Genomic DNA, 25,890 nt, shown 5'->3' with positions numbered 1-25,890 from the left:
ACAAACTCAAAAATACCGCAAGAGGGCCCATTAGTCTCTGCCTTCTCATGTGTTGCTTCTGAAGAAACACTGCTAGGAAATATCAGTAGCAGCTTCAGAAGTGACCTGTCAAGTAATATGTTAATTCCAATGTTTTTAGAGAGCATATAAATTAGGTATTATTTAGATATTATGATGGATATGACACATATGGGTAAAATATTTTAATTTATTTTCTTTGTATGCATCATCTCATTTCCAAAGTATGCTACGCAAATAATTGGATACTTTTCTGCTTATTGATGGGTGGCAGAGACATTATCTCTTGTTGAATTTATTGAGACTGAAAATATTAACAAGAGATCCACTCCAAACCAAAGATGTTTCTAAGAATAAACACTACATTCTCCTGTAAATGGGCTATCTCCCTGAAGTCTTTAGTGTTTTTATTTTTTTTGAGTGCTAGAGTAGGACTCTAGTACAGTGTACTAGTGAGCTGGATCAAGTTTTGTCACTGTGTTTAGAGATTTGGTCACTGGAACTGAGAGTAAGTCTCCTCTTTCTTTTGGAACTGTGCTTTTCAGCTGTGCTGGAGCTATGAATTTTCATGCCCTCCAGTCAGAAAAATCAGAACACTATTCTTTTAGTCTTCTTTAATCTTAGTCCTTTATCCTTCATGTTTAAGAAAATATCTGAGAATTCTCTGAGAAGTAGTTTCATCCTTCTTGTTATTTTTCAAATTGTAGCATCTTCCTGTCCTACTTATTTCTTCCATGAGAGAGAGTTCATGGCATTACTTTGAGACTTACTTATTTGAGTCCTGAAGGAAAGTATAACTATTTTTTCTGTCTTCATCTTGTTTTTGGAACACTATTTGCCATGTTCCAAAAAGCTGGGTTCATGAAATGGTGTAAAGGAGTACAAAGCAGTAAATGCCAAGAATTTCTTGAAACCCCTGCATTCCTAATGACCAATCCACACTTCACGTGCACTGGCCTTTGTTTTCATCCCACAGATGGCAGTGGTGTTGACAATGAGGAAGGCAGTGCAGCTGAGAATGAAGATCATGTCAAAGGAACAGGTTAGTAATGTGGATTATATTGAGGTCAGAATATTTTCTGATTAACAATATGAATTAAAGAGGAGGAAAGATCTATCACACTGCCTTTTCTCATGTGTTCTTACTTTTTTAATCAATCACAGATAAAGAGGAAATAGTGAATGGTTAACTCCCAAATATTGGTGAATGATGCAGCTCTGAGGGGCTCAGTTCTGCGATGAGTGATATTCAGCTCTTAGCACATCAGCCTTAGCCCCTCAAAGCCCAGGAAGGCTCCCTCTGCACCGATCCCTCGCTGCACCCCAAAGAGAGGTCCAGACACCAGGCTCGGTGGCAACAGAAGAAGCAAACTTTATTAGAGATGCCTGCTTTTATGGGCTTAGGCAGGGAAGGTTCTGGAACAAGGTGCGGAGTCAATCTTCCCATTGGTCAAGGGAAGGATTGAGAAACGGACCAGTGGGGAGTAGGGGTGGAACTTCAAAACAACCAATAATAGAAAAGGCATAGCAACCAATCAGAGAACAATGATAAAGACCAATGGGAATACAGAACTTCAACCAACGGGAAAGAGTGGTGGGAAAGGCACCCTAAAGGATCATGGGAAGAAGAAACTTGGACAGGGATGACTAAGGGAAAAAGTAATAGGGAAGACATATTTTTGGTGCAGTTTTATTATACTGCTGAGGTGTCCAAATAAGGTGCATTTGAGTCCAAACCACAATAGATCTTGTGCAAAACAATAATATTAGGAACATTAGGATTTGTAACTTCTACATCTTCATCTATCCAACACTTGTAATATTCCTGCCACTTTATAAGATCTGGGTCTTCTCCCACAGGGAGAAAAAGAGCAACACCAAGAACCACAAAGGGACATGCCAGAGGGAGAACTGGGCATGGTGAGGAAGAGGCTGAGGCTGATGAAGATGGGACTAGGAGAGCTGGGCATCGCAGGCACAGAAACCGTAGAAGAGGACGAGCAGCTGGAAATGAGGGTAGTGATTCTGATATGGAACCTGCAAAAGCCAGGAAGAACCAGGCAAATCAGAAATCTAAGGAAGATAATGAAGAAGAGGAAGATGGAAAGGGTGGTAAAATTGGAAAAGGTAAAAATGAGAAGAAAGTGGACAAAAAGCCTGATAAAAAAGCAAAAAAAGAGAAGGCAAATAAGAAGAAAAGAGACAAAAAGAAATCAGGATCTGGGTAATTCAGTAAATTTTTTTTCTTACACTTAAGCCACAGGTATCTTACATAAAATCCATTTTCATTTATAGCTGTGAAACACCAGGAGCCAGTATGGCTTCTCTACTCATTAGAGCTGAATTAGAGCCTGACAGGCATTTTTTTCCTGCAGGGAGGAAATGCTGGCTGAGTGAAATGGAGACTTTCCACAAAGTCATATCTAATTCAATGGAATGAAGTCAGGGATAACTAAAATTAACATGAAGTATGTTTTTCTGTAAAAACTTCAGTCCTATCTGAGTTTTGGTCATGTTTTTTGTTCTTGTTTTTGTTTGAAGCTCTGATTCTGACTCTGAGGAGGAGCCAGTGACAGAGGAGGAATTGGCCAAGCTGAAAGAAGAGGTAGAAGACAAAAAGAAACTAATTGCCACTCTACGAAACAAGCCATGGAAGATGAAAAAGAAGTTGTGTGTCCTGAAGTATGGTTTGATTTCCATAATGAATATCTGTTATCTTGGTTTGCACTTTGCACTGTTTTAGTTTTAGGCCCACTCACAAAATTAACTTCAAACCATTTCTAATCGCTCTTTCCTAAGATGTACGTGGAGGTAAATGCTGTTGCAGATCAGCAGTTTCTTGTCCCTGTAGAGCTGAAATCAGATATGAAAAGCCAATTAGTTTTCTTTTTGGAATTTTCATTATAACCCTGTTCAAAACCTTTCATTTTTTTTTCCCAGTTAGGTTAATATTTGTAAGTTCTTCCATTGGTAAAATTAACATATCTCAGGAAAATGAGAAATTTTGAGATTATCTCAAGTTTACTGGGGGGAGAAGAGAGGATTTATCTCTCTAGTCTAACCTTTTGTAAAGAAAAACAGATTTTTTTTTCAATTTATGTAAAACCAAACTGATTGGAAAGGAAATTTGCATTTTCATGCATTTTTACACATGCCACATAGAAAAGTACCCTAGCAAATCTATCGCTTCATGAAAGCTAAAAATTAAGTTTTCATTTACAGTTAAATTTCCTACCAGCACAGAAACTGGGTAAACAGAGAGAAGTTTATTCTTTTGCCAAAACTATTATGCTCTTCAGTTTTGAATACCCATTCACTGCAACACTGCCCAAATACCAACAATACCCATGGTCACGTTTTATTAGACACATCTAACAGGGACAAAATGGTCTGTCCCACAGAGAGTTTCTGATAAAAAGTTATAGAGTGTGGTAGGTCTACAAGTTTGACCTTCTAGAAGGTAAGGTGATTTTTGAAAGTGTGCACTTAAAATGAGGCAGTGGAAGGTATCTTGTGAAAGAGGTGGAATGGAAGGGGGTAAAGGAGAAGAGAGTATCTAGGAGATGTAGATTCCAGATTCCAGAAATAGAAGCGTGAACATCAGAGAAATTTCAGAAAACATAGATAAACAGATTAGATTTTGGACAGTATATACTTGAAGGATCCCCATGTACAGAAAGTCAGCATTTATTGTATTTTTTCTATGAAGAAATCTTCTATTTTTATAGCCATTCTACTATACCAGCATTCCTAGAAATGTCTAGGAAATTTCCTGACCCAGTGTGGCTCTTGGACTCTTGCCTTTTACTGCATTTCCATCTGAGTGGTGATGATGCTGCAATATGTAGCACAAGGAAAATCTAAGAGAGACTTCTGGGTCTTGGAATGGCTAGTTAAGGAAAGATGGAGCAGAGATTACTTTTTCCTCTATATTTCCACAACTGAGAGCAGTGATATTAGCAGAAACAGATGCATCCAGTCTATTAATACATGTCTCTGTGTCTGCTGTCAGTGACAGAACAACAGCATGGTGTACACAGCACCATGCCTGCTGGTATGATGGGATTCTTCTCTCACAAAGAAGGAAGGTCTCTTCATCACAAAGGACACAGTGCAGTCAAGGATCCTCAGCCTGTTGCTCTGTAATGAACTAGATATATTGGAGCACATTTGAAGTCTTACAGAGACAAGCCAGAGGCTTCTGAAATAGTAGAAGCCAACAGGGAAACATCAGTGAAATGTTTCTTCTAAAAAGGTAACACCCGTCAGCCCAGCTGAAGTGCATCCTGGAAGCCATATGTGCTGTTAGTAAGAAATAATGTAGCTGACATTACTGAAACTTGATGGGACAAATACCATGACTGGAGCTTTGTCTATAAGCTGTTCAGAAGGGATAGCAGAAGGAGTGGCAGAGGGGTTTCCCTCTATGTCAAGATTGTGAAGAGCTGTCTTGGAAGAATTGAAAGTTCATGGGTAAGAATTAGATGCAGGAGCAACCTCATGGTTGTAGTGTACTATAAACTGCCTGATCAAGCTATCTATTGACTAAGACTTCTTCCTTCAGCTACAGAAGGCATCACACTCCCAGTCTCTCATTCAGGTGGGAGACTTCAACTACCCTGACATCTGCTGGGAAAGTAGCATTATGAGCTGAAGACAATCCAGGAGACTCCTGAAGTGCATGGAGGATAACTTCTTAGGCCAGGTAGAAGGCAGTCCTACCAGAGGGAATGTGATGCTGGACCTGTTGGTCATGAATGCAAATGAGTTCATCAGGAAATATCAAGAAGAGAGGATTGCAGTGATCATGCACTGATGTAGTTTGTAGTCCTGAGGAATATGGGATAGGTAAAAAGTGAAGTCAGGACCATGAATTTTAGTGAAGAAAAATTCTGTTTGTTTAGATAGTAACTCAGTAGGACCCTCTGGAAAACTACCCTCATGGACAAGAGAGCAGAAGAGAGTTCACAGATTTCTAAGACACCTTCCATAGAGCACAAGAACTAGCAATCCTGTGCATAAGAAATTGGGAAAGGACAGCTGGTCTAACAAAAAAGCAAGAATGATCATAAGCAGAGGAGTAGAAGCAGGATGATGAAATGTATAGGGATGTTGCCCAGTCGTTTAGGGTTGCCATGAGAAAGGCCAGGGTCCAAGGCTGGATCTGAACCTGGGAAAGGATGCAAAGAATAGCAAGAAAATAGTTTTTCATGTGTGTCAGCCAGAAAAGGACTACTGAAGAAAACATTTACCTCCCCAAAAAAACAAGGCTAGCAAACTGGTAGCAATGGACAAGGAGGAGAATACTTAAATTGTCAACAATATTTTTGCCTCAGTCTTCAATGGCAATCTCTGTTTCCAGACTTCTTATGTGGATGGACGGTGAGATGGAGACTGGGGCAGCAACAAACCTCCCACTGTAAGATCAGATTTGTGACTATATGAGGAATGTGAACATATATAAGACTATAGGACCTGCTGATACATGTCCCAGAGTCCTGAGGGAATTGCCAAGACATTTTCCATGATATTTGAAAAGTTATGGCAGCTAGATAAAGTGTCAGGTGGCTTGAAAGGGGAAAACATTGTACCCATCTTTAAAAAGAGTAGAAAGGAGGATCCTAGGAACTACTAACCTGTCAGCCTCACCTTTGTGCCTGGGAAGTTCATGGAACAAATCCTCCTAGAAGTTATGCTAAGGAACATGGAAGATGGGGAGGTAATTTAAGAAAGGAATATTCAATGTATTCATGACCAAAAAAAAAAGGCATCAGAAATATTTCACTGTAAATATTTTTAAAAAGGAATTGTCAGAAAAAACTATTTTGGGAAAATACTTAGTTTTCACTAAAATTTGTGTTTGAAAAACCCCAAATAATTAATTTAAAATTGTTCAAACTGTTTGCTGAAGTATTTTCAAAGTAACATTTTTTCATGGCTTAAAAAGTATAAGGTGAGAAAGGTGATTTTTGTTTAACTCTAGTGACTGCTTTGTAAAATAGTAAATATTTTACTTCATTCTTCTGTTCTCAAAATGCATGAATGAACAATAACTTTAGAATACAGATGCAGAACTAGTTACTGTGCAGAAAATGCCTTTTGTCAAAACATAGCTGAGAGCTCATAGTGGAAAAGGGATTCTCAATAGGGCTGCACTGGCAATTTAGATCAGCTCTGATTTCTAATTTACCTTTCTGAGTCTAAAAAGATGTATTTCAAACAGCCCATAATTATTCTCTGAAGAACTGTGACTAGGCAAGGGTACTGCTCTGCTGCAGGGTGTCCCTCTGCCATTTGAAGTTGAGCTGTACTGATATTGCCAGACTCTAACCTCACCATGAGACATTATAGTCAGATATTTACAGGTCTGGATATATGAAAAAAGTGAGGTAGGAGACACGGAGTGTAAATGCAAAGATGTTATGCATCACCACTTTTCTAGGCCCTAAGCAGTAGACATGTTAGGCTGTGGACATAATGGTCTGAGTGTATGAGTGTGCCTGGAATCTGGACTTTTTTGCAATTCCAAGACAAACATTTTTCTTCAGAGGAGTTTTCTTGCTCTATTCATTTTCCTTCCACTGTTTTACATGGTTTTTGAGTACTGTTGTTTTACCTTTTCTGTGGGAGATGATAACTTGTGAACATTTCTTGTCACTGCCTATGCAGCTCAGCACAGAATTACCTGAAGAGCCATCAGATGATAATGACCATCAATCATTACTTACAAACCTGAGATTTTGAGAAGGGGGTACACTATTGGAAAGATTTGATTGACAGAGTTCCTTGTGAGCCAGCCCAGGAAGGCTGGATATGCTTTGAAAATGAATTGTTGAATATTCTTGGGCAGGCTGTCCCTATGTGTACAAAGACAAGTTGCCAGGTAAAAAGACCAGCCTGGTTAAACACCGAACTTAGTCTTGAACTTAGGGAAAGTTCCTGTCATCATTGGAAGGAGGGTCAGGCAACTTGGCAGGACTACAAGGATGTCTAGAGGTCATGTAGAGAAAAGATTAGAAGGACCAAAGCCAAACTAGAGTTTGGTTTGGCTGCTACAGTTAAAGATAACAAAAAAAGTTTCTGTAAACACATTGGCAGCAAAGGGGGAGTCAAGGAGTGTCTCCATCATTTGTTGAATGCAGAGGGTAGTGCAGTGACCGGGGATGAGGAAAAGGTAGATGTACTGAATGAATTCTTACCTCAGTCTTCAACATGAAGACCAGTTATCCCTGGGATACCCAGTTCCCTAAGCTGGAAGTTGGTGATGGGGAAATGAATGAAGGCCCCACAATTCAGCAGGAGATGGTTAGTGACCTGCTATGCCAATTAGACATGCACAAGTCTATGAGTCCCAATGGAATCCACCCTGGAGGAATGAGGAAATTGGTGAAAGAACTTGCCAAACCACTCTTGATAATCTACCAGCAGTCCTGGTTAACTAGAGAAATTCCAGCAGACTGGAAATTAGCAATTTACATTGCATCTACAAGGGTTGGAAGGATGATCCAGGGAACTACATGTCTGTCAGCTTGATTTTGGTTCCAGGCAAGGTTATGAAAGAAATCATCCTGAGAGCCATTAAGCAGCCCATGCAAGACAACCAGAGGATTAAGGCCAGCCAACACGGATTTATGACCAACCTGATCTCCTTCTATGACAAAGTGACCCACTTAGTGAATGGGGGAAAAGGTTGTGTGTGTTGTCTGTCTAGACTTCAGTAAAGCATTTGACACTGTTTCCCACAGCATCCTCCTAGAAAAACCATCTGTTTGCAACTTGTATGGAGAGACTCTTTGATGGGTAAAAAACTGGTTGGCCAGGCCCAGAGAGTTGTGGTAAATGGAGATGAATCCAGTTGGCAGCTCATTGCTAGTGGTGTTCCTCACTCAGTTTTGGGACTGTTCCTGTTTAACATCTTTATTGATGGTCTGGACCTGGAATTGAGTGCACCCTCAGTAAATCTGGAGATAACAACAAGTTGGATGTGAGTTTTGATCTTCTTGAGGGTAGGAAGAGAGAGACCTGGACAGACTCAACCAATGGGCTGAGGACAGCTGCAAGAGGTTCAACAAGGCAAAGTTCTGGGTCCTGCACATGGGTTGGAGCAAACCCATGCAGTGCTACAGGTTTGGGAAGGGGTATTTTGAGAGTTGTTCGGCAGAAAGGGACTTGGGATCCTGACTGACAGCTGGCTGAACCAGAGCCAGAAGTGTGGCCTGTATGAAGAATAGTGTAACCAGCAGGACTAGGGCAGTGATTGTCCCCTTGTACTTGGCACTAGTGAGGCCACACCTTGAGTGCTGTGTTCAGTTCTAAGCCCCTCATCCTAAAAAAGGACATTGAGAGGCTGGAGCATGTCCAGTGAAGGCTCATGAAAGGTCTAGAAAACACGTCTTATGAGGAACAGCTGAGGGAGTTGGGTTTGTTTAGTCTCAAGAAGAGGAGGCTCAAGGAGGGCCTTATCTACCTGAAAGGAGGTTGTAGTGGCGAGGAGCTGGTCTCTTCTACTGTGTCTGTAGTGAGAGGACAAGAGGAAATGGCCTTAAGCTGATTCAGATTAGATATTAGAAAAAAAAATTTCTGTTGGGGTAGTCAGGCATTGGAATAGATTGCCCAGGGAACTGGTGGAGACACCACCCCTGAACATGTTTAAGAGGTGTCTGGATTTGGCACTGGGTGATGTGGTTTTGTGGTTTAAGGGTTACACTGGTAGTTCTGGGTTGATGGTTGGACTGGATGATCTTAGAAGTCTCTTCCAACCTTGACCATCTATGATTCTATGATTTTTGTATTAGAAGCAGGTACAAAAACATAAAACTCATGGACCACAACTTTCACTGTTGAAAATTGGAAAACCTCTAAGGAAAGCAATACTAACTTATCTCTGAGGGTCTGCTTTTGAGAACTGCATCCCTGACTGTGCATTCTTCTGTTTGGGTTTTGAGCCAATATGAAGGAAAGGGGCGAGTTTAAATGCTGTGCTATTATTTGGCTCTGGTATATTCATCTCACTTCCCTTATTAGTCCTCATTCATAATACATAGCCATAAGTCTGTGCTATAAAACCACAAAGTCTGTTAGTAACTATGTAGTTTATATCTAACAGCAAAGCTTATTTTGGTACCATGTAATCAGAGAATTGAGCACAAGAACCCAGAAATGTGCCAGCTGTGGTGTCACTTCAAAGTTGTATCACAAGTCTCTTAGTAAAATGTGAAAAATAAATAAATAAATAAAGTATATTTATATAAAAAGACAGTAAAATGTCAAGTGTAGGTTGTTCAAAGGACTTAAATGCAGACCATAAAGAAAGACATGAGAACTTTGTGTTTTTTTTTTTTTCCTAAGAAAATCAGAACAGTACAGTCTGTTCTTTACTTAGAATCAGAGAATGGTTTGTTTGGAAGGGACCTTAAAGATATCTGGTTCCAACTCCCTACTATGGGCAGGGTTGCCTTCGACTAGACCAGGTTGTTCAGAACTCCATGCAGCCTTGCCTCAACTGCTTCCAGAGATTGGGCATCCACAGCTTTTCTGGGCAACATGGCTCCAGTGCCTTACCACCCTCACAGTAACAATTTTTTTCCCTAGTATCTGATCTAAATCTTCTCTCTTTCAGTTTGAAACCATTTCCCTTTGTCATGCTACTGCATCACCTTTTAAAATGTCTCTCTTCATCTTTCTTGTGGGTTCCCTGCAGGTACTGGAAGGCCACAATTGGGTCACCTCAGAGCTTTCTCTTTTCTAGCCTGAAAACCCACGTTTTCTCAGCCTTTCCTCAGAGGAGAATGGCTCTAGGCAACTTGGTGGCTCTTCTTTGGACTTTGTCCAATAGTCTGATATCCTTCCTGTGCCGGGGACCCCAGAACCGAATGCAACACTTCATGCAGGGTCTCTCCATAGTGTATTAGAGGAGGAGAATCCCCTCCTTTCGACCTGCTGGCCATGCTGCTTTTGATGCAGCCCAGGACATGGTTTGCTTTCTGGACTATGAGTGCACTGTGCTGGCTCATGTCCAGCCTCTCATTCACTAGCACTCCCAAATCCTTCTCAGGAAGTCTACTCTTGATCTGTTCATCCCCCAGGCTGCTTGTTTGCTCCAAACCAGGTGTAGCACCTCGCGTTTGAGCTTTTTGATCTTAATGAGATTCCCATGGGCCCACTTCTTGAGCTTGTTCAGGTCACTCTGGATGGCATCCTGTCCCTCAGGTGCATCAACAGCACCACTCAGCTTTGTGTGATCTGCAAATTTTCTAAGGGTGCACTTGATCCCTTTATTTAAAACATTAATGAAGATATTAAATGACACTGGTCCCAATATGGACCCCTGAGGGACACCACTCGTCACTGATGTCTGTTGGGACTCTGAGTCATTGACAAGATGGATGTGACCATCTAACCAATTCCTTATCCATTTAATAAATCCATATCTACAATTTAGAGAGAAGGATATTATGGGAAACTTTACAGAAGCCCAGGTAACCATTCTCTTGTCCACAGATGTAGTCACTCCATCACAGAAGGTCATATGTTAGGGACAGAATATATTGTGATGATTTTTCAGTATTTATCATAATTTGGTTTTTTACAGGATTTAGATTACCCATCAAGACAGATGAATGGGAAATAGGATATTTTATAAAAATACAAAACCAAAGATACATAAGGTACATGTATGAGATGGTAAAAATTTCTTATCTTTTGATGCACTCTTTGTACTCCAATTAATCAGTATTTTATCTTTCTGACTGTGGACACACTGGCAGTCCTGGAGGACAGACTGCTTGTTCTGCAGGCCAGCTGGGTATTAAATAATGCTGTAATTTGCCCATTATTACTACTGAACAGCTTTTCAAGTGACCTGTGCCTGACAACAATTGTTTTGAAAGATGTTTTTTAGCCAATCTTTTTAACACTTGGGAGAAGTCCTGGATGATCTGTATTAATATATTTCTTTTTAATGAGTTTTTAGGTCTTAGAGTTTGAAACCTTCCTGAACTGTTACTGACAAATGTGATCAATCTACTTGAATTCAATTCATTAGCAACAGCCTTTGAGAGCTGAAATTCATCCTCTCTCTGGAACACAGAAGAGCCTGAGGTACCGTACACCTAGCATTTTGAGAGCTGTAACTCCACACCTAATATTAATAATTAACTCAGGCTTCTCTGGGACAATAATGCCTGGCCCCATTAAACATTTACTAGTTCTTGCATCTGTAATTCTATTAATAAGCTTTCTCTGAAGCATCTTTAAATTCCCATTTAGCTAAAGGGGCACACCTTGCCCTATCTTGTGATATAGATAATTCACCTATAGTATGATACCACTAATTACAAAGCTCAGTTTTGTTGCTCTGTGTTGATTTTGACACATCCTTATGTTAGTGAAGTCTCATTACTTCCAAGCAGGCATGAATTTGTATGTATGTATGTATGTACTTTTGGGATTTGTTTTGGTTTCTAACTTAGTTCTAAGGCTACTTTTTATTACTTGATCATTCTTCCTGTTCTCACATTTTATTTATAGCATACAAAAAATAGAGGAAGGGACAAAGTGTGACAAAAGGCTGCAATGATGTAGAAATAGAGGTCTTTCAGTGAGAGGTTAGACATCAAGGTATAACCCTTAATTCAGTAATCTATTGAATTATAATTGACAAAAAAAGAGCATGTGTCACAGACATGGAAGGGGCATGACAAGGGAGGTCCCTGACTGAATCGTGCCAAGTTGTTGCTGAACTTTAAGGCCAGGAAGCTTAAAAATGTACAAACCACAGAGGTCAGGAGTAACCCTGTGGGATTAATTTGCTGCAGAGCTGGTGGGGGAAGAAAAGCTGGGGTACAGAACTAAAACATCTTCTGTTTGATGACTCTAACATGATCTGGTCATTATGGTTTCTGTATTAGTTCTTTGCACAGAACTGCACACTTGTTTATGCCTCATTAATCGTAGGGCCTCTAATAAACATTTTCTGCACTGAATTTACTTTTTAGAAATATTATTAAAGCTCTGGTGGGAATTTTTCATAGTATCAAGTTTTATTGAGAGTTACATTTAACTGTGAATTAAATAAGATCTATAAGTGATGCAAATATTCATGGATGAAGCTAACAGACAGGCTGCTGAAGAGCATTGACTAACTTCTCCATATATTTGCATGTGGTGAGATTCTGTTGTAAGACTTAGTATCTTGAAATAAGTAACATGAAAATGTTATTGCTAATATCCACACATCAAAATGTAAGACATGCTTGTAGAACATCAAAGATAACTTAATTTCATTTATTCCAACAGTGTAAGAAGACTTCCACTTATCTTTCACAAAATAATAGATTTTTAAAAAATTCTTTCAAATGTATATTAATAATAATAGAGATTGCAAAAAGCCACTATGTCATTCAATCCAACCACTAACCCAGCACTTACAAGTACATCACTAAACCAAGTCCCTCAGCACCACGTCTATGTTTCTTCTAAAGACCTCCAGGGATGGTGAATCAACCACTTCCCTGGGCAGCCTGTTCCAATGCTTTACAACACTTTTGGTTTAAGAAATTTTTCCTAATATCCAATCTAAATCATCCTTGGTACAAATTGAGGCTATTTCTTTTTGTGCTGTTGCTTATATCTGGAAGAAGAGATTGGCTCTTCACTGCAACTTTCCTTTCAGGAGTCAAACTGATTGAGGGTGCCCTTGATCCACTCCTTCAGATCATCAAAAGAAGATAGTAAACAAGACTGGTCACAGTACTGAGCCCTGGGGAACACCATCTGTGTCTGAATGCCAGATAGATTTAACTTCATTCACCACCAACCTTTGGGCCATATAACATGTTCTACTTTTTTACTAATTATGTGATTATTTGGCTATTAATTGCCAAGAATGGGAGATACTTCAGCCACAGTTTCTGATGCATGCTTGAAACGTCTTTTTCTCATTGTCAGTGTGATATGAATGTCAACAATTCTAATAATAAAAAGAAAATCAAAGTGCGTTGTTACTAGACTAAAATTCAGTGCAAATGGAAAATGAAAGTAATACTGCAAGTCTACCATTTGGACTTAGCTGACTTCTTTCAAGATTTATACAATAAATTTATAAGTACATAAAAGAATGTTTAAAAAAATGAGTTAGTTCATACTTATTTCATGTAACATGAAAGCAGCTTCACAAATATTGTGCATGGATACAACTGGTTTTGTGCTTTCCAAGGTTTTGGAAACCTTGCATCCAAAACTGAGTTGACTGCATGTGTAACCACTCAGTAAGAAGTAACTGGCTTGTTTGTGATGCAGGACTTAGTCCAATGCAAGGAAATGGAATGAAAATCAGAGAAAAATACATTATAAAGCAGTAACATTTAGGGGAAAAGGGATGCAAGGAGAGATGAAACCTCAGGCTCTGGCAAAGCAAGATGTAGGAATCAGATCTAGATCCTCTAGGTTCAGTTTACTACCTTCAAAAAACAATGTTTTGATTTGTCCTGGAGAAAAAGCTAAAGTACTGATAACACTTGTACTTGAAAGATTGCTTGTTGGAAGGTCAAGGAGGCAGAAGAGGATAAGAAAAACCAGTTTTAGTAGAAAATCTTGAAAAATATTTTAAAACAAGTCAAAAGTGGGTTTGGATTAGGAATTTAGAATAAATATTTTTATGAATTTAATTGTGAAATGTTCCATTCTGTTTTGGCTCACTTTCATTTTATAGAGGAACAAGTTAGTGGAGTGCTCTAGTGTTTGTCTACAGATGAAAGATGTGCTCATATCTGCTATGGAGTATTTTTAAATGTGTTAATGATTGTTTTATATAGCCTCCTTACATTTCTAACTTACAGTTTCACTGTGAAATAAAAGCCTATAATTTGAAGTTTTGATTTCAGAAATTTTTCATGAACAAGCCTGAATAACCTAACAGTAGAAGTGGTAGCAGAAGGGTTTCCTTTTAAGTTCAGAACATGGTGTGTTGACCTGGGAGATTGACACATGTCAAGTTTATTGATTCTGGTTTCTTTTATGGCAGTGGTCCAGCACTGGCTGCTGAATTTAGGAGGAAACTGCCATCTGCTGTTAGGACTGCCTTAAACCTGCTGGCAGTGCAACAAGATTTTAAGTCTTGATGCTTGGATTTAAAAGGTTCTCTTGGACAGTGGTTTCCTGAATCTGAACCAATCTATTCTCTCTGACTAATTTGGGAGGGCTGAAATTTAAGTATTAGATTTTTTTTTAATGATGCAAAATGAAAGAATGATCTGTGAGCACTGAACCCTAAAATCTCTGAAGGACTCAGAGTGGCTTGGAAAATAAAGACCCAGTCAATGTCAATGCTAGCTAAATAAGGAATGATCAGATTTCAAAATCCAGAATATGAATGTGATCTAGAAGCACAGAATTGGCAACAAAGTATCTAGACCTTAAAATGACATTGACTTGATGTTCAAGGAACAACTCCTTTGAAGTGGTGAATAGGTGATCTGTATTATTTGACTTATCTTTATAAGCAAAACTTTGGTGCTTTGGGGACCAGTGAAGCTATGCTTCTAAGACATGACTCTGGGAATGGAACAGTTAGAGAAGATATATGCAGAAATTCTTAAGAAATGAATTAAAAAATTCAGTGATTTTTATTTCTAAACATTAAAAAGGGAACAAGATTTTCTAAAACTCTATGAGGAGATGGAACACAAAAAATCACACTCATATTGGGGAGACAATGTAAAGTGTACTATTTCATTGTCTATATTTCTCTTTTGCATTCATTTTCCAGAGAAGCACAGCTTTTTGTTGAAAAGTTTGAAGGTGCTCTTGGAAAAGGAAAAGGAAAAAAATTCTATGCATACAAAGTAATGATGACCAAGGTAAATTGGGTTTTAACTAACTTCCTGTAAAGCTAATGGGGAGCATTTTGTACATTATTGCTGTAGCTACTTATCTTTCAATATTAAGATCCTTGTCTTTCTGTGTATTTCAAAACTTTTATTTCCACTGCCCTTGCATTCAAATATTTCTAATGAAAGGTCACAGTTTGATTAAAACTTGTTATCAAAATAAAAATCAACTGTTTTACAGAAGTTTAATATATTGGGAAATTTAATTTCTCTTTGTGTAGATTGGGTATTTTTGTGGACTGATTCCGAAGTTATGATTTTCCCTTAAGATAGTCCTCTGCAAGTGATCAAAACCCACCTTTTTGCCTCACAGCAAAAATACCATAAGGCATCTCCACTAGGCTATATATATATATCTCCTACATACAGGAAGCAATATGATTCTTTATGGTTTTGATGGAAAGGTTGAAGAGTGGTTGCTGGGGTCACCACATCCACAGAAGGTGTATTGTGAAAGATCTTTCTTTGGCTAAGTCCTCTGTGTCCCTAGGACTATATACCTAGTAGTAGTGGATGTGATTAGTATGCCCTTCAAATACATATTTTGACTTAGTTTTATGTTCAGATATAAATTGCTTTACAATAGTAGTGGTTTGGAAGATTCACTTCAAAAGCACACTCTTGCCCCAAATTAAAATGCTGATGCAGAAAGAAGCTAAGAATATTTGGAAGGACTGCTTATTATGGCCAGGTTTACCCTTAGGTAGACTGGACTTTGTGCAAGCAGCTGTGTGGTCACAACTCATAAGCATTGATGGTCAAAGAAAATGATCAGTCCTTCAAACTCAGCTTGCCTCAGGAAGCTCAGTTACAGAAGTTATACTTATTCAAAAGATAAACTACTGGCTAGAGTAATTGCAATTAAAGGATACAGCTCAAGCTCTAGATCTAAATTTTGAATTGCAAAGGAAATAAGAAATTAAGACTCAGAAGCAATTCTAAAAAAGGAGAAAAAAGAAAAAGAAAAAGAGAAAAAGAAAAAGAAAAAGGAAAAAGAAAAATAAAAAGAAAAAAGAGAAAGAAAAAAACAGAAAAAAGAAAAAGAATGGCACAAAAAGAAGTGATTAGTTAATCATTCTTCTTGTGAAAGAAATAGGAACCTCACACAAAGCCAATAGGAGGCATATTCAGAACAAACAAAAGGAGATGGGTCTTCACAAGCTATTACTCTGTAGAGTCTGACAAAAGATGCTGTGTATGATTAAGGGCTTGCGTTAGCTCAAGGGAGAACTGAACATCTGGGCAGTGAAATGATGGTGTATTTTTTTAGTGTTTGTTTTTTCTATGACTCTTTTCAGAAATGGATGAAATTTCAAAGAGATTTTGAGAATTTTAAGACAGCCTGCATACCCTGGGAAATGAAAATTAAAGAGATTGAAAGTAAGTAAATAAAAATAGTTTTTACTATCATATTTCTAATGTCTGCCAAAATGATAAATTACTTTAGAATATGTGTCATTTTTCAAATCATTTTATATGTCAAGCTCTGACCAAAATCTCCAGATTTTTCAGAGATAAACTACAGAACATATGGGAGGAGGAGCCACCTTTTCAACAGAGTCAGCTTTAACTAATATGCATTAACTAGAGGAAATCAAATGTTCTTTACAATTGCTGTCTTCTGGCACACAGTTCTGTTCTATAGGCAGAAGGAATAACTCTGCCAGGGGAGGCAGGTTTCCAGATGGCTCCGAACTGAGCAGGGACTTTGACTCCCAGCATGAATGGCTTTGTCTTTTGGGTGAAGAATCCCAGTAAAACTACAGACTTACATATGTGACATCAGACAATGAACAGAATGTGACTGATACTGTTTAGAAATAATTTGGCAAAAAATATCTTTGGTTGATTAAGATTTTACATTGGACTTGTTAAATGGAACACATGAAGCACCTTAGAGTATTTTGTTGGCACAGGGAACAGCTCACACATAACCACTGAATCCATCAGTCAACCCAAAATACTGAGGAGTGGTTTAGAAAATGGTTGAACCCTAAGCTTGGACACCAGGATCACTGTTTTAAAGGGTATTGTGGTTAGAAAGCATTGTTTGCGGTGTGTCCTTAGTCACCTCTGTTTCCATAGGTTGCAGGAGGGACCACTGCTTACAAGATAGATCATTTTTAGAGGAGACAGTACAGTGGAACAAGCCACAAATGACATCCAGTTGTGACACATAAAGTAGACTGTTTGGACCACTTGTCTTTAATCTTTGCTTAGTTTCCCATTGCAACAAATGCTGCCTATTACAACAAATTGAGCTCTTCTTATCATAGCTCTCCTCAACTAAATCTGACTCTCTCAGTCCTCCAGCTACCTAGAAAGATCAGGTAACAGCTTGAAGTGCAGTGCTGTCTCAGGTAGACTCCCTTTCTAGTACAAGGAGACCAACTTCAAAGGCATCAAGCTCTGCAGGGTGGCATCATCATGTTAGCAATAGGTGAATCTGCTACTGGGGTTTTGGTGTTTCAAGGGACAGACATTGATAACTACATGAAGTATTTATATGTAGAAAACAGATGCTTTGAGTACTTAATGGGAAGAACATGTTCCTGTGTTAGGACAGGGTAAGCCTTCTCATTCCACTGATATATCTATAATATGTCTTCCAATCTGCATGCCAATATCTAGTGAGGCTGTTAATACAGGAAATGATGACTAAAGTCTACTTTAAATTATTGCTCTTTCGTTCATACCTGGAATGTGTTGCACCTGAGGTGGATTCAATACACTGGTGAAACTGAGACTGGTTTTGCTCATGGCTAGTGCAGTCTATTTGTGATATTTTCCATGTTCTGTCTTGTGCGTCATTTGGACCTACTCACTCTGAAAATGTAATGAAGGACAACCATGGATAAATTATCCTCAATCACAGTTAAATGTTTTACATAGCAGGGATGTCTGTTCTTGTATCATTGACAAAAAATAGTAAAACTCACAAGGAGTCTGATTTATGATAACTATACTGTTGCAGGTAATTCCAATGTGTTTCGTTAATGTAGTTGTTCCAGATGGATGCATAGCAGACTATAACTCAATGCATGATGAAAAGGCATTCCCAAAAGGATGGGTATTTTAGGATTCAAGCAAAAGAAATAATGTGGCATAGAGATGTCTACAGTATCAGAAGTAACTTGAAATCAGAAATCTTTCTGATTTCCTGCACTTTATCTTTTTGAGTCCATAGCATCCCCCAAAACTGTAGTTTGGTTATAATTGGGTATCACAGCCAGATGGACTAAGTCAAAGTCTCTTGCTTATACCTCTCCCTAGACTGCCGAGTATATAGGTCAGTGCTAAGATTGACCACTTTGTGCAAAATCTCAAAATGGTGGTTTAATCCTGAACTTTGAATAAAACAGATTCAAAGTACTGAAATCCTTAACAGAATGACTAGTTCCTCCCTTTGCACAGCTGTGATAAATGCATCTTAGCTGGTCTCTGTTTATACTCTCAGCTTATAGCAGCATAAGTGTAAGAAATTTTCTACTGATTGTATTATAGTAAAATATACATATATGTGTCCCAAATAGCATGAGCTAAATATATCTCATTTTACAGAATGGAAGAATCTCTTACATATCTGCAAAACAGTGTGGAGATAACAACATAAATTCCTCTGATCAGAGAGATTTACTTCTCATTTACCATCAGAGATCACTAGTCTCCTTTCCTAGACTATGTGTGAAAAACCTCTTGAAAGGTCTCCCTTTTGTTCCCTGCAAATGAGTGATCATGAAACTGAAATCTAGTATTTTTCTAACTCTGGCAGACAGATGAACACGACTTTCAGCTCTCCTACACTCAGCAGAACTGTGCAGCAGCAGGCTGGGATTGAATTTGAACATTTATTTCTCTTTGGCCTGACTTGCAGAGCATTGGTCAAATGAGGCCCTTGGTACTCCTTCCCTTGCAGTTTCTTCTTCTGTGCACAGGTCTGGGTCAAGGAGCTAGAGCAGGTGGAGTCCAAACCTTCACCTGATGATGGGACTCTTCACACTTGGGTACTGGTGGAACACATAAACAGCAAAGGAAGGCAAACGAAGCATACAAACTTCTGCAGATAATTTTGTTCTTCCCTTGAGAAAAAATCTGGTGAGCACTCCAATAACAGCACTGACAAGAGTTTTGTACTCTTGGAAACACTGTTCCCACTAGCTAATTCTATGCTGCTTCGTGTTAAAACTGGGCAGGTGCTGGCTTATCATATCAAGAGCGCTTAAAATCTGTATCAGACAGAAAAAAGGATAAAAAGAATTGAAATGTACTTATAGAGGTTACTTAATAATAGCAAGTATCATAGCTTTTATATGGCCCTGGATAGTCTATATAACTAACACTTTTATATTTTTTGTTTCTGTTTTCTCAGTTGGGTCAGTTCATACTATCATGTAATCTGCAATAATGTTATTAGAATTATGGTAGTAAAGAAGAATAAAAGCCTCCTCTGATTTTACTTATTTTAAATAAATTTTTAACATCTTCATCTCTAGGTAAAATAACTTCAAATGGCTAACTTATCTACCTTTTTATCACATCTGATATTTTCACAGGTCACTTTGGCTCATCAGTAGCATCTTATTTCATATTCTTGCGCTGGATGTATGGAATAAACATGATTCTTTTTGGACTGACCTTTGGACTTGTAATGGTGCCTGAGGTGGGACTCTTTTAAAACTGTCATTGAGAATTGCCATAGTAGACAGGCTTCTAAGGGGAATGGAGGGCCTGATATGCAGATCAGCCCCAACTCACAGGGAAGTCTATTTTTACCCAGGGACTTGGGTAAGGGATGTTACTGGAAAACTCTCCAGTCTAATAAGGCTCTCCGGCTACCATCCACTATTGGTTGTTCAAACTGGCAGCAATGAAATAACAAAGAGGGCATCATAGGAGTCTTCAGGGCTCTGAATTAATTGGTAGAGGGATCAGAAACACAGATAGCGATTTCCTCAATACTCCCAGTAACAAGGAATAATATTGATAGGAATAGACAGATCCATCAGGTCAATGAGTGACTCTGAGGTTAGGGCAATCAGAAAAATTGGGGGTTTTGACCTTGGGATGATCTTCTCAACACCTGGTCTACTGACACCTGACAAGGATGCACCTATCTAAGGGTGGAAAAAGAGTTCTAGCACGGGAGATAATGGGGCTCATTGACAGAGCTTTAAACTACCTTGAAAGGGTGAAAGGAACAAAACCAGGCTTGCCTGTGATGGGTGATGGGATGGAGTGCCAAAACTTGAAGAAACAAGCACTGATGTGATCCCTGCATCTGTTGCATGAGCTGTTGGCTACAATGTAGGACACTCAAAACATTTCTACACTACCCTACGAAGCATGAGAAACAAAACACAGGAACTCAAAGCTTTGGCCGAGTCCCAGGATTTGACATCGCTGGCATAAGTGAAACCTTCTGAAATGAGTCCTTTGACTGGAGCTCTCTGTTCGACAGTTAGAGGCTCTTCAGGAGGGATAGGCAGGGCAGAAGAGACAGAGGAGTGTCACTGTATGTAATGGAAAGCTTAGAACGTATGGTGTTCACAATGGGGGCAATGGCACCGTTGAGAGCCTCTAGGTAAGAAACAACTGGCAAACAATTAATAGATCTCCCAGCCAGGAGGCTATTGATGACGAACTATTCTTTGAGGACACTTTCAAGTCAACTGCCCTTATCCTTGTGAGGAACTTGCCAGAAATCAACAGCAAGCATCCCACAGCTGTTACAACCCAGGCCAGAAAATCCCTAAAAAACCCGGATGAGGGAGTCAGTTTGGAAAGATGCCCTCCTTGATCTGCTATTTGTCAAAAGAGAGGATCTTCTGAGAGAAGTAGAGATTGGCAGCCACTTTGGAGACCACAATCATGAAGGCATTGAGTTTAAAATCTCTGTTGACAGGAGGAAAAGTGCCAGCAAACCTCAGCTCTGGACATGAGGAGAGCAGACTTCAGCCTGCTCAGGGAATTAGTAAGGAAAGTCCTCATGGAAAATATTTTTTTTGGGTGCTGGGGTCCCTCAGTGCTGGTCATTTTTTCAAACATCACCTCCTAAGGGCACAGGAGCAGGCAAATGCCAAACATCAGAAGTCAAGCAAGTGAGGCAGAAGACCATCTTGGCTGAGCAGGGATTTCCTCTTGGAATAAGGCAAAAAAAGGAAGCTGGATGCCCAGTGGAAGCAATGTCAAGTGGCATGAGGTGAATTTAGAAATGCTGATTTCAGCTGTTACCAGAAAATTTGTGCAGCAAAAGCTCAACTGAAGTTGCAGCTGGCCAGAAATGTAAGGGACAGCAAAAAGAGGTTTTCAAATATATAAGTGGCTATAGGCATTGTAGAAATATCATTGGCCCATTACAGGATGAAAATGGTCACTGCACAAACTGGGATAGGGACAAGGCAGAGGTGTTTAATGTTTTCTTTACCTCTGTCTTCAATGTGGGTGATGGACCAAAGGGGTCTCAGTGGCCTAAGCTGGAGAACTGTGACTGTAAGAATGATCAACTCCCAATCAAAACTGAAATTCTGTGGGATCTGCTGCTCCAGCTGGATCCCTACAGACCTATGGGATCTGATGGCATTCATCCCAGAATCCTCAAACAGCAGACTGATATCATTGCACAACATCTCTCAGTGATTTTTGAGTGGTCTTGGGAATCTGGAGAGGTCCCAGCTGACAGGAAGCTGATGAAAGTTGTCTTGATTTTCAAGAAGGGCAAGATGGAGGACCCTGGAAACCACAGACCTGTCAGTCTCACTTCAGTGCCTGGTAAAGTCATGGAGAAGATTCTTCTAGGAGGTATTGAAAAACACCTGAAAAACAACACTGTCATCGGTTACAGCCAGCACAGCTTCATGAGAGCAAAGTTGTGCTCATCAAACCTGTTTTCCTTTTGTGACAAGGCAACCCACCTAGCTGATGTAGGAAAGTCAGTTGATGTAATCCTTTTGGATATCAGTAAAGCTTTTCATACTGTCTCTCACAGTGTCTTTCTGGACAAACTGTCCAGCACACAGCTGGATAAACACATGTTGTGGTAGGTGAGCAATTGGCTCATGGGTTGAACACAGAGGATAATAGTGAATGGGGGAACATCAGACTGGTAATATGTCACTAATGGGGTTCCACATGGCTCCATCTCAGGCCCTGTGCTCTTCAATATCTTCATGAACAACTTGGATACCACACTGGAAGGGATCTCAAACAAGATTGCAGGTGACACAAAATTGGGAGAAGCTGTTGAGTGCCTTGAAGGCCAGAAGGCCCTGCAGAGATCCCTGGACAAGTTAGAGAGATGGGAAATCACCAACCACATGAAGTTAAACAGGGGAAGTGCTGGGTTCTGCACCTGGAATGGGGCAAACCCAGATGTTCATACAGATGGAGAATGAGATGCTGAAAAGCAGTGCCATGGAAAGAGGCCTGGGAGGTCCTTGTTGATGACAAGTTGAATATGAGTCAGCAGCACCCTGGCAGCCAGGAGGACCAATGATGTGCTGGGGGGCATCAGGCAAAGCATCACCAGCCCATCGAGGGAAGGGATTGTCCCGCTCTGCTCTGCACTTGAGCAGCCTCACCATGATTTTTGTGTGCAGTTTTGGGCACTACAATATAAGAAAGATATTAAGCCATTAGAAATCATCTAAAGAAGGGACAGAAAGATGCTGAAGGGCCTTGATGAGAAACTGTATAAGAGGCAGCTGAGGTAATTTGCAGTGTTCAGCCTGGAGAAGAGGAGACTGAGGGGACACTTATTGCAGTCTACAACTTCCTTGTGACAGAAAGGGGAGGGGTGGGCACTGATCTCTTCTCTGTGGAGGCCAGTGACAGAACCTGAGGGAATGGTCTGAAGTTTTGTTAGGGGAGTTTTAGGTGGCTGTGTGATGGGAAAGTGTCCTCAGGAATGTCATTGCAAAACCAAGTCTAACAGAGTTCAAGAAGCATTTGTATGGTACTTGATTTGTCTTTTGGGGATGGTCCTGTGCAGGGCTAAGGGCTGGACTCAATGATCCTTGTAGACCCCTTCCAACTCAGCATATTCTGTGATTCTATGAGATTTCATAGGACTGGACCTTTAAATAAGTTTTTCATCTCTTTATGATCCATTCGAAAGTATTAAAGTGTACTAAGTCTGTAAAGATGTATTTTCTTTGTGGACAATTGTCTCTACAGAGAGATGTCTTGAAATAAACATGACAGAAAAAAGCAAAATGTATATGGGGTTGTCTACTGAAAGTGTTTTTTGTTAGTTTGGTTTGGGTTTTTTTGTTTGTTCTTTTGTTCTGATGGTTTTACAGAGAACTAAGTAGAAGAACTGAGACTAAAAAGAAGCCTAGTAGAGTATCTTGAATAAAATGTGCATTGTAGTAGAAATTAGAAAGATGCATTACGGGGCTCAGAGGATCCTTTCAGATATAATACTCACATGCTGAGAAGGCCCAGTTGGTCTAAAAAGTCAGAAGAGAACCTCTCATGCTTTACACTACATGCAACATTACTGTTAAAATCAGTTTTTAGAGCAGATGTAATTCAAAGAGAATTTACTTCTATGAAATGTAATACTTTTGGGGATCCTTTGAGCCATCATATTGTCCTCCTAAAATCAGGGCTTTTATGGAATAAAATTATGTGCCATCTTCTTGATTCAAATATTTGATATATTCCTACCTTATTTTCTAGTAAGCAGATGGGAAACCGACAGGCAGAAATTTCCACGAGCTCCTTAGCATGATAGCTTTCAATAGCATGATCCACCTTCCTTAGAAGTGAAAACTGACAAAATTCCCAAGTTTTCAGGGTAAGCCTGGAAGGGACCCTGTGAGGCAATTTCCTGTTCATGAGTAAGTATCTTGCCAGTAGCAGTGGGACTGTCATAATCCAAAAACTGATTCCCTACCATCTTCCCATAGATGTCAATTAAATAAACAAACAAATAAACAAACAAACCCCAACAATAAAATCCATAATGCAAGAAAAACTCATCTTTCAGTCTTCTCTACAAGAAAAACACCACTCAGAGAAACCTGGACTTTTTTGTTGCCTTTGAATGTAAGATGCAGTTTGATAACTCGTGGAACTTTAAACTCAAAAAACACCATTGAATGTATATGCTAAGCACAAGTTTGAATCAGTAATGTGAGGATCAATGAAAGGAATTATGCAAGTAGGTCATTCTCGCTAAGAAGCTTAGGAGCATAAAACAAGTCTGTCGAAGAAATGAAAAATCACTGACCCTTCCTTCCCTTTGTGATATTTTGCTTTAAAATGTAATTCACTCTCATTTTTTTGCTTCAGGCTTTGATGGGTAAGCCATATGGCTCTTTACCTAGAAAAACTGTTCCAAGGGCTGAAGAAGCAACTGCTATGAACTTTGCTACTCTTTGGGATTTTAGTGTAAGTGCATAATCTTGCAATACTGCATATTCATATGACTCTTTTATTTGTAAGTACTTATTTAATATTCAATGATGTAATACGAAATATTCAGGATATAATTGGCAATAGAATTAATTTGTTTTTTTTTTCACAAGCTCTCTGTATAGACATTTGCTTCAGACAAAACACATAGTGAAGCTTTATGTTCACAACCACATTTCAGTATTTGTAGCAACCCAAAGACACATAGAGAAATATCTCAAAGCTGGTTTGACATCTCTGGATGTTGACTGTCCATCTCTTATGCATGAATTTGGTTTTCTGCTTTTATATGATTAAGATTCTGAATTTTAAATTGCAGTGTGACTTAGGAAAATCGAAAAGTTAAAAGCAAACCTCTCTGTAACATTTTGCTAAAACAAAGCATGATGTTTTTCATTTTTTCTGGCTTACAGGACATGCAGATATTTTAGCTGAATTGAGAAGCATATTATAATTCTTTGCTTTTGATGCAATCTCCAGTCTAACCTGTACTGATAAGTTAATCCTATATGTCATTCTTATTTTTTCCTTGAAAACAACAGTTTTATCTAATTGTGGTAGATCTCTATAATTGATGTCTTTATATAAAGATGCAACAACTTTGCATAGAGTCAGCTGATCATAAATTTGGTACCGCAATATGTTGTTTAGAAGACTTTTATGTTTCTCTATGGTATGCAGTTACTGTCATCCTAAGCTACTTCATGTGTGAAAATGTGCAACCCTATAGTTAAAGTTTTCTTTCAGATTAATGGAAGCAGCATCCATTGAAGTAAATGTGAACCCTTTCTCAGTCCTCTGCACTCTTTCCCTTCTGAAAGAAGTACCAAGACTTTTACAGAGTTATGTCTTTTGGCACTTGAGTTGGTTTAGGAACAGCAAGGATGAATATCATGTTGAAAACAGATTTATTTTGTGAAAAAATAAACTCAAGTACAGGTTACTCCAGTATACAGCTCAACCACTTCAGATGTCTGCAGAACTTCTATCTAAAAGTGCCATCTCCATGTCAGTTTGGCCCATGTGAGGTCATGTTCAAGCTATACTGGATGGGAGACATGGGCAGGCTTTACAGCTCCATAGGCAATCCCGGGTGTTGTGCAGGCAGGTTTCATACCTGTTCACTTTCCAACAGAAGGCCAATTCTCCTGAAAAAGCATAACTAGGGTATGGTGTCTATGCTTCTCATTAGCAATGCCTTTTTTAAATATAATTGAACTGTGTAGAGATCTTGTGTCATGCAGATCTCAAACAAGATCCCTTGGTCTGTGGCTCAACAACTTGATGTGGGGACTGAGATAATGTCAGACTGTGGTCTGTTATTTTTTTGGCACTATTTTTAAACTTCAGCTACCAGTGAAGGAAGTATCAATTTGTCAGACAACATAAGAACAGAAAAAAACTAGACTGGATAAACAACTTTCACATTTACAATCAAATATTTCAGGCTTACTAACTGTAGACAACTGAATTCAAACCAAGTAATATAATAATAGGTAGAGATTACAATATTCATCTGTCTCTTGATGTAAAATGAATAGATCCCTTTTGTTTTATTTTGCTACAT

General features: G+C 39.1%; 1 protein-coding gene across 1 annotated transcript in view; it reads left to right on the top strand.

Moving 5' to 3' along the window:
* The window catches only part of TMC1 (transmembrane channel like 1), a 57,298-nt gene that overhangs the window by 7,292 nt on the left and 24,116 nt on the right, over positions 1-25,890 (top strand). Inside the window, exons 2-8 of the mRNA XM_071580836.1 lie at positions 995-1,060; positions 1,879-2,242; positions 2,560-2,700; positions 14,786-14,876; positions 16,205-16,286; positions 19,460-19,566; positions 24,201-24,299. Coding sequence (XP_071436937.1) covers positions 995-1,060; positions 1,879-2,242; positions 2,560-2,700; positions 14,786-14,876; positions 16,205-16,286; positions 19,460-19,566; positions 24,201-24,299 — 950 coding nt within the window. The remainder of the gene's footprint in view (positions 1-994; positions 1,061-1,878; positions 2,243-2,559; positions 2,701-14,785; positions 14,877-16,204; positions 16,287-19,459; positions 19,567-24,200; positions 24,300-25,890) is intronic.

This window comes from Pithys albifrons, chromosome Z (genome assembly GCF_047495875.1).
Source record: "Pithys albifrons albifrons isolate INPA30051 chromosome Z, PitAlb_v1, whole genome shotgun sequence".
In the NCBI taxonomy this organism is placed as follows: Eukaryota; Metazoa; Chordata; class Aves; order Passeriformes; family Thamnophilidae; genus Pithys; species Pithys albifrons.
This window is presented reverse-complemented; position numbering and strand designations above follow the sequence as displayed.